Below are 9,077 nucleotides of genomic sequence, written 5' to 3' on the forward strand. Positions count from 1 at the left end.
CGCCACGCCAGCGTGACATCAGCCTGCCATCAGTGTCCCTTCCCACCCCGAGTTCCCAAAGAGAATGCTTTCAGCCGGAACACCGAACATGCAGAACTCAGGACAGACAGACCCCGTGCCCTCCCCGTCGCAGGTGGTTGCAGGCGGTTTTTTTTCTGCTTTCCTAACAACTGCCCTGATTATCTGTTTTGCTTCCGTTTTCTGTTGCTTCTGCCCCTTCGCTTGCAAAACAAAAACAGGCAAGCCTGGTAAGTAAATGCTTTTCACCTAATTTGACACCTGCCCTTTGCAACCTCTGTTTGTTTGTTTGCTTTTCTGTTTTTGTTACTTTCGCTTTTGTGCCTTGGCTGTCTCCCCGTGTGGTTCCATCACGTTTGTCCTGGAAAAAAGCCAGGAAAGTCTCCAGGGGCATTGCTGGGTTGTTAAGTCCGGAGCCTGTTGGGTTTGGGGCTGATTTCCTGTAATTGACAAAAAGATGTGTGAAGCCTTCCCGACCCCTGGACCCCTGGGTCTCCCTGGAGCTGGGAAATTCTATTTTTACCAGGGTGGCGCGGGGAGGAGAGGAAACCCGAGGCAGACGGAGTCTCCGATCCAGGAAATCGGAGGGGCCCTGTTCGACAAACGGCTCCTCTGCGAGCCAAGTGAAACGTATACAGGCCCTCACGCCGGCCCAGAGTGTGCATTGTGCAGCGTGCTGAGGACTGGGGGAGTGTGGCTCCGATTCAGAGAATGAGAAATACTTGGCTCCTGGCGGAACGGTGCCATGCCCTCCCTTTTAGGTGCCCCCCGTGCAGCAGGCAGGTTGCTGGCGGTTCTGTTCTTGCCTTGCGTGAGGCTCCGCCTCCGCGGGTCACGGTGACCTGACCTCCCGCCAGCTCCCACTGCCAGTGATGCCGCTGATGCCGGCCCACTGAACCCAGTTCTCACTGCGTGTTGGAGGCTTTGCACACGTTTTCTTGTTTGATCTGCCCCCAAGGGCCATGAGCTCGGCCCTGGGATCCCTATTTCCGGGAAGGAGACCCAGACAGAGGTTCGACACCCTGCCCCAGACCACACAGCGGGGCGGCCCCAGAGGCAGGACTTGAGCTTGGACCTTCAGGCTCTGGCACTGGGTTCTCCCCCAACTGTTCTGGAGGGGGTCGGGGGGCTCTGAGAGGCAGGGTCAGAGGGGTCATCGGCCTCTTCCAGGCCCGCCGTTCTCCCAGTGTGATCCGTGCACCTGGGAACGGGCCACAGACCCCTGTTCTCAGCCCTCTCCGAGACCTACCGAACCTGCACGCACCGGGCGGGGGGACAGGGCTTCGCCAGCCTGTGGTAGAACCATGCCCCCTTGATCTGGATCCCAGCTCAGGTGGGAGGGCCCCTTCTTTGGGAAATGAGCCCCTAGGACCCGGAAAGGCGGGACTTCTGAGCAAGTCTGTGGTGGGCCTAGAGCTGTGGCCGCTGTTCCGCACTCCTCTGCACCACACACACACACACACAGACACACCCCTCACCGGGTGTGCCTCACCGGGGTCTGTTGGGAGTCTAAAGGGGAAGGACCCACAGCAGCATCCCCCTGCCGGGAGGGAGCGGCTTCCGTCTGGGCCCGTCACTCAGAGGCCTGTGCACACGTGTGGTCCCGAGCACGGCTGTGGGGCTGGGCCTGACTCGGCAGCTGCCACAGTGGCCCGGTGAGGTGACGTAGCCCCTCGGACCCCGTTCGCCTGCTGCGAGTGGAGATTAGAAGCCTGCCCGGGGACGTGACGAAGCGTCACGCGTCCGCCCACTGCACGGGTGTGCGTTGAGTCGTCCTGTGAGCCAGGCACTGCCCTAGGCCCTGGGACAGGGCAGTGGGCGAAACCAACTCGGGGTCCTCCGGCAGACGTGCCCGTGGGCACACCGTGCATGTGTGTGCGATGTAAGGAGGAGGAGAGGGCACTGCTGGGAAGCGATCACGGGACGAGAGAGTGGAGAGGAGGCGTTTCCCACGGGTGTCCGGAGAAGGGGTCTCCGGGTAGGGGGGTGACCTGGGATCAGAGGCCTGAGGGAGGCTGGGGCCCTGGCAGCTCTGTGGCCCGTGTTCCTGACAGAGGACACAGCAGCCCCGTGCCCTGGGGGCGGGGAGGGCAGGGGCCGAGGGCCTCGTGTCTGGGGAAGGAGTGGGACTGTGCTCCCGGGCCAGGGGTGGAGGGGAGGCCCCTGGGGGTGCTCAGCAGGAGGGAGGAGACCCGGTTTGGATTTCTGGGCGCCCAGTCGGGCACTAGGTGCTGGCGAGGGAACGTTACATAAAGAGAGCAGCAGGCGCTGGCGGCATGCGGAGGCGGTCCCCAGCAGGCAGCACCATTCCAGGTGACTCAGGTGACCTGGGCTCAGAGGGACGGGTCTGCGTGGGGGCTGTCCCCTACATAGACAGATCACAACAAATGGCTCCCGGCCCACCCGGACCAGTCCTGGGTCAGCAGATGGCGTGCACCATGCGGGCCAGCAGCTGTGTTTCGTAGCATGGTCAGAGAGAGCCTTTCGCACGAGTCTGGGCGGTTTTTGCAATGTTCTTGCAGAACGTTAGTTTGTGGTGGCCTGGAGACATGGGGTTGGGGACAGGGCAGTCCCATTCACCGGGACCAGCCACTCGGAACCGGGCCAGAACTTAATTCTTTTGTACGAAACTGAGAGACTCATTTGACAGAAGCAGCTCCATGGGATGTTTTAAGGGTGAAGAAGACTTTCTTTTCTCAGTGACCATCTCTTGACCTTGACACTTGAGACGACAGGACCTTGTCCCTTTGCCCAGCACAGAGCCCAGCGGTGATCTTCTGTTTTTCACCCGTGGGTCTGTTTATTTGCCGTCAGCCACCATGTGGAGCCACTGGGGTCTCCAGTGTAGTAGTTTTTATGGGGCTGCACCGGTCAGGTCACAGAGCAATGGCTAACGTCCACCCCATCTACTACTGCACAGGTCCAGGCCTGGGATGCAGGGACCATGGGGTTCATTCCTTTAGATGCAGAGCCTGGGTGGGCTCAAGGGACAGGTCTCTCCCGAGTCTGAGATGCCCACAGGTCAGGCTGAGGCCTTGCTGGCCCGAGACCGGGCTCGGATTCTGTGGGCTCCATGGTCTCGTGCCTGTGTCTCCCGCCAGAGGATGAACAGAGGGAGAAGTCGGCCTCCCACCAAACGGTCCAGCAGCTGGTTCTGGAGAAGGAGCAGGCCCTGGCTGACCTGAACTCCGTGGAGAAATCGCTGGCGGACCTCTTCAGGAGGTACGAGAAGATGAAGGAGGTCCTGGAGGGCTTCCGCAAGGTGCGTTTGTGTCCGGGGACGCGTGGGGTGGGGCAGGTGGGCGGGGGGGGGGGGGGGGCGAACGGCCAGGGCTTCCGGAAGGCCATCGTCGCAGGCTGGGGAGTCAGCCTTGGCCGTCTGGGTTACACCCTCATCAGAGGGTCCTTGGGGTGCCCAGCAGCCCTCAGCCTTTCACCCGTGGGCTCGACCCCTGTCCTCTGTCGTGTCAGAACGAAGAGGTGCTGAAGAAGTGTGCACAGGAGTACCTGTCCCGGGTGAAGAAGGAGGAGCAGAGGTACCAGGCCCTGAAGGTGCACGCGGAGGAGAAGCTGGACAGGTAACAGCCGGCGCTGCTCCCGGGCTGGCCGGCAGCTCCGACGGCCCCCCTGGCATGGGCCTGGGGACCGTGTGCATTTTTTGGGTGCAGTTCAGTAGGGTTCGGGATAAGATTGCACTCGGTTCTGATGCATTCTGATCAGTGGAGACCGCGTGCTGTAATTTTCAGAGCACCTGGGCGTCGTGAGGGTGGGGTTCAGGATGGGGGATCTCGTGGGCGCCTGTGCTGGGCCTTCATTGGTGGGAGCTGGAGCCAGGCCATTCCCCCCTACCCCCGCCCTGAGCTGGGAGGAGGAAGGCTGGAGACGTGTACACTCAAGGGTGATGATTTCTGAGTCCCCCACCCCCCCATTCCCACAGGGCGAACGCTGAGATCGCCCAGGTCCGGGGCAAGGCCCAGCAGGAGCAGGCTGCCTACCAGGCCAGCCTGCGGAAGGAGCAGCTGCGCGTGGATGCCCTGGAGAGGACGCTGGAGCAGAAGGTACGGGCCGGGGGCGGTGGCCTGCGTGCAGACAGGCCGGCCAGACCCTCAGGGGCACCGAGGCTGGGCTTGCCCTGCGGGGCTCCCAGGGTGCACTGGGGCCTCAGGGGTATATCCCGGCTGCTTCCTGGAAGAGCCGGCTTCGTCCCGCCCTCAGACTGGCCTCCTTCCTGCTGGTCTGGGAATAGCTCTCCGCCTTGGTGTTTGTTGCTGGTTTTCGTTCCTTTTCAACATTCATTTACCTGTCCGATATTTAAGCACCTACCTTGTACTTTAACCACCACATCCAGTGTGCTTACTGGTGAGTGGATGGGACCCACCAGGGACCCACCAGGACAGCGGGTAGGTGCAGAAAACGGGCTGTGTCCTCCTATTTGCCTGGGGGGTGGGGAGGGGTCCTCCTGAGGTCCCCCTGCCTGGCCCCAAGTTTCCTGATTTTCAATCTAGTTCCCAGTCCACAGCACACGCCCTCCCTGGGTGTCTAGGGAGAAGCCCCTTTTGCCCGGGAGTGCCATCACTCTGAGTGCGGGACAGGGGAGGGGGCGGCAGGCCCCCTCCCTAGGCGTGTTTCCAGATGTGCAGCCTGATTCTGCTCGGCTGACTGAGCCTTAGGGTGCGTGCCCCGGGACGGCACCCAGGAGCCCAGGCGCCTAAGCTGGCTGCACTTCTCGTGCACTGGGACCTGGCGGGCAGTGCTCAGGGGTCCTTTGTAGACAGATGGCCTCAGGAGTCCAGCATGTCTCCCAAATGGCCTCTGCTGACCCAGCAGCACCCAGCTACCCTCGGATTGGCCCCCCCGAGGAGCCCATACCCAGCAAGATCCCGGTGGTACCAGCTGAGGTCCCCGGGGGGGACCTGGGCCAAGCAACACGGATCTCCACAGCGGCAGGTACTACCTGTCACTTCAGCCGCGTGACATCAGGACACGCCCTGGGGCTCGCGAGACTTGGGTCCTCGCCACCCCCACCCCCCGCCCCCGCCATCTGTCAGGGCCCCGGGCAAGCCTCGCCCTTCCCCTCGGTGTCCAGGTCTGTAATATTGGAGGGTTGAACCGGAACACCTAGAAAGTGCCCTCTGGCCCCGAGAATTATAGGTCTCCAGTGACGGAACGGAGTTCCCTGAGGTCTAGTCTGACAGCATCCCAGCCTCCAGCTGCCTCGGCGTCCCAGGGTGCAGCACAGCCCCCCGTCACCTAGAATTCAAACGGCCAGAAACTCGTGTCCCTGGGTCACTTTCCTTCTTTCCTGTTCCTCTTGGGATGAAAAAGACAGATGGCCACTGGGAAGTTGAATGTCATGCAATTGTATTTTTTAAATATTTTATTTATTTATTTTTAGAGAGAGGGGAAAGGACGGGGGGAGAGAGGGAAAGAAACATCAATGTGTGGTTGCCTCTTGAGTGGCCCCACCAGGGACCTGGGCCTCAACCCAGGCACGCGCCCAGACTGGGAATCGAACCGGCAACCCTCTGGTTCACAGGCCCAGCACTCCATCCACTGAGCCACACCAGCCAGGGTTAGAATTGTGTTTTTACCAAAGAAAAGAAAGCCTGGACTATGCTCAACCACCTCTATGTTGCAGGCTCTGACTGTTGTTCTTGGCAGTTACCATGGAGACAAGCAGCACGGTCAGCACCGTGCAATGCCAGCCCCCGCCCACTCGGCACTTACTGAAAATCACTTCAGTGTTAGTGCTGAGTGGGCGTCTGTTTTCATTCTTCGACTGTTGATAATCCACTCCTGGCGTGTTTGGTGACTTTTGAAAAGTGGTATATCTCTGTAAATTAAAGACCACACTCTCAGCCATTTGGGGGTATGAAGGCAGTGGTGTAGCAAATGTTTCTCGCTGAGAAATACAGCAAACACGGTGGAGGTCATTCCCTCCTGCTTCCGTCCGGATTGGATGGTGTTGCCATCGCAACACGTTGGTGCCGTTCAGGTGCATAGAGGCAAAACGGGAACCAGGATGGGGGCTCGCGAGGCGCCCGGACTGCTCCGACGGTACAGTTGCGAAATGAAAGTGACGCTAAGTTCCCTGGTAAACAAGGCACGGAGGACAGTGGGTTGCCCGGGACTGGGTAACAGGGAAGATACAAGCGTATCTGGAAACGTAATTCTGTCTTGAATGAAAGCTCAGGAAGAATGAGTGAATCCCACAAGTTCTTCCCTCAAGGACTGTACGTGACACAGAGGAGAGTCTCTGTTTGTTGTTTTTTTTAGATTTTATTTATTTATTTTTAGAGAGGGAAGGGAGGGAGAAAGAGAGAGAGAGAGAAACATCAATGTGCAGTTGCTGGGGGCCGTGGCCTGCAACCCAGGGCATGTGCCCTGACTGGGAATCGAACCTGCGACACTTTGGTTTGCAGCCTGAGCTCAATCCACTGAGCTACGCCAGCCATTATTTTTTATTTTTTATTTAAAAGATGCCAACACGGGATTCCCCCGGGGAAGTCCTTTGCCCAGTGGGGACCGTGGCAGATTTTTGTCTGGGGAGCCGAGCTTTGCGATGGACAGTTGGCTCAGCGTCAGGCCGATGGTGAGAGGGGCCGAGGGGAGGCTGTGTAGGAACTGAGAGTCAGGGGGTCTGCTCGTGCCTGCCGGCCACCAGTCCCTAGATGTCACGTGTAATGCGTGGCCCAGCAAGGCCCACGAGGAGCCAGGCCAGCATGAACATGTGTGCCGGGCTCGCCTCCTCTGGCCGGCACGGCGCCCCACCTCTCCGAGCCTCAGCCTCTGTGCAGAAAAGTAGGAGGGGGCGGGGGCTTTCCATGAAGGGCCTGTGGTGAGAACTGAGTGAGACCACAGTGCCTGGGGTGTGTTTAGCATGGTGACCGGCACCTGCCAAGCGCCCCAATAAAATGCAAAGTCACCAGGAGCAGCCCCGGCCTCGGCGGCGGTGGCTGTAGTAGTTATTTCTGGCTCTGTGGTTGGTGCGGCTTTCCACAAGAGCCCCATCTTCCCACGGGTGTCTCAGAGCCGTAAACTCGCGGGGGGAGGTCAGCTGAGGCGGTGCTGCCGGCGGGCCCCCTCCCGGCGGGGGGCTGACTGTCTCCTCCACGAAGGAGGCCGATTCTCCCCAGGCACCAGCACAGTGATGAGTGGCCCGGGGGGTGGGGGAGTGGGGTGCGGGCACACACAGGGCTCCAGGCTGGAACGTGCCTCTGGAGGTTCCAAGTTTCCAAGGAGCGGCCTCCGTACAGCCTCAGGGGACAGGCTGTGGTTCAGACTCAGCTTCCAGGGGGCCTGGAAGAAACGCTGGCTGCAAAATGTCCCCATGATACTGGAAAGACCTAGTCCCCTCAGGGAAGGCCATTTGAGGTTGGCTGTTCAGCCAGCCACATTGGCATCAGGTGGGCATCTAGCCCATCCCACAGCTGAGCCCCTCCTGCTGAAGGGGCGTGTCATTCCGCCGGATCCCCCTTTCTTAGAGGTTGTCGGGTCAGGGTCATCAGTGTGAGATCAGCCTGTGGTTGGTTCCCCATGATGGGGAGTCAGAGGACAGGCCAGGTGTGGCGTGCGGGACACCTGAGCCATCAGCTTCGGCCTCAGCCTCTGTGACCCTTGGGTCACAGCCCTGTCTCATTTGGCATCTTCTGAATGATGCCGGCGATCCCCATTCGTGTAGAATAACTTCACCCCTCCTCGAAGCATTTCTCAAAAGAGCCGCCCGGAGCCCACCCAGCCCATCCTCCTGTGTTCAAAAGGGCAAATAAAGGGAAGAACACCAGGACCAGTGAGGTCTTCACTGTGTGCGGGTCACCGTGCTGGGGACAGGTTGCATTTCTGACCTCACTTAATTCTCAGAGAGACAGAGGGTGGCGTCCACATTTTAGAGATAAGGAAACCATGGCTCAGAGAAGTTGAGCAACTTGCCCAAGGTCACACAGCTGGAGCTGGGATGTCGATAGATCGTTTGTCTGCAGGTCATTTCTCGGGGGGACCAAGTTCGGCCTGGAGCACCCCATGCCCCTAAAAACCCAATGACCATTCCGATTGGCCTGACTTCCAGCAACCAGGAGATTTCAGCGATCTTTTCTCTTTTTCTGTCTTCACTTGCAGAATAAAGAGATAGAAGAACTCACCAAGATTTGTGATGAACTGATTGCCAAAATGGGGAAGAGCTAACCCGGATCCAAACGTTCGGACTTGACCGTTGCGTGCAATATGACCGTCGGCACACTGCTGTCCCGCCAGGCCCGTGGACAGGCCCTGTTCTCACTCTCTCGTATGCACTGCTGGGTCCCCTCTCTAGATAACGGTGACTGGATGGTATGCAGTACTAAGGAGACTATCGGAATTTCTTGCTATTGGTTTGCGTTTTTCCTAGTATAAATTCATAGCAAGTTGACCTCAGAGTTCCTGTATCAGGGAGACTGTCTGATTCTCTAATAAAACACACACCACTGACCTTGGCCTTGCCCTCTGTCCGTGAGTTCCCGGGGTGAGCGGCTTCTGGACTTCACATGAACACGTACAGCTTGCACAGGGACTCTTGCCTTAAGGAGTGTAATACCTTGATCTGCATTTGCTGATTTGTTAAAAAAAAAAAACAAAAAAAAGAAAAAAAAGAAGAAAGAAAATGCATGTCTCAAAATGAAATTCTCTATTGTAAATAAATTTTTTTCTTTGGATCTTGGCAATACGTGTGGCTGTGATTTTATTTCCTGGGAAGGGGCTGAGGCTTTTCTCATCTTTGTTACATCTTATCAGGTCTGCCTTCCCCTCTCCTCCGTCCGGACGTGTGACTTTGCCCATAGACTTAAATGACATCTCCTTTGTTATCAGGGCTGTGCTGGTAAGTGGAAGCTAATGGGAAGTATTGACTTGCTACTTAAATAATTCAGTGGCTGCATTGAATTAGCTTGGATTTCGTTCTTACAAAGTCCCTTTGACCTTAGGGGGCAGAACCGCTTCCTGTTATTGGCTCAGGGAAGCGGCAGGCTGTCACTCCCCTCTGTCCCCTCTGTCCCCTCTGTGTGTCCAGGTCCACGCTGAGGGTCCGT

General features: G+C 58.2%; 1 protein-coding gene across 6 annotated transcripts in view; it reads left to right on the forward strand.

Annotated features, from left to right (window-relative positions):
- TACC2 (transforming acidic coiled-coil containing protein 2) overlaps positions 1-8,637 on the forward strand; it is a 166,591-nt gene extending 157,954 nt beyond the window's left edge. For all 6 annotated transcript variants that reach the window (XM_036027415.1, XM_036027416.1, XM_036027417.1 and 3 more), the window contains 4 exons: positions 3,120-3,280; positions 3,490-3,596; positions 3,956-4,076; positions 8,134-8,637. In XM_036027415.1, coding sequence (XP_035883308.1) covers positions 3,120-3,280; positions 3,490-3,596; positions 3,956-4,076; positions 8,134-8,199 — 455 coding nt within the window. In that variant the 3' untranslated portion in view covers positions 8,200-8,637. The remainder of the gene's footprint in view (positions 1-3,119; positions 3,281-3,489; positions 3,597-3,955; positions 4,077-8,133) is intronic.
- The last annotated feature ends 440 nt before the right edge of the window (positions 8,638-9,077 follow it).

This window comes from Phyllostomus discolor, chromosome 5 (genome assembly GCF_004126475.2).
Source record: "Phyllostomus discolor isolate MPI-MPIP mPhyDis1 chromosome 5, mPhyDis1.pri.v3, whole genome shotgun sequence".
Taxonomy (NCBI): Eukaryota; Metazoa; Chordata; class Mammalia; order Chiroptera; family Phyllostomidae; genus Phyllostomus; species Phyllostomus discolor.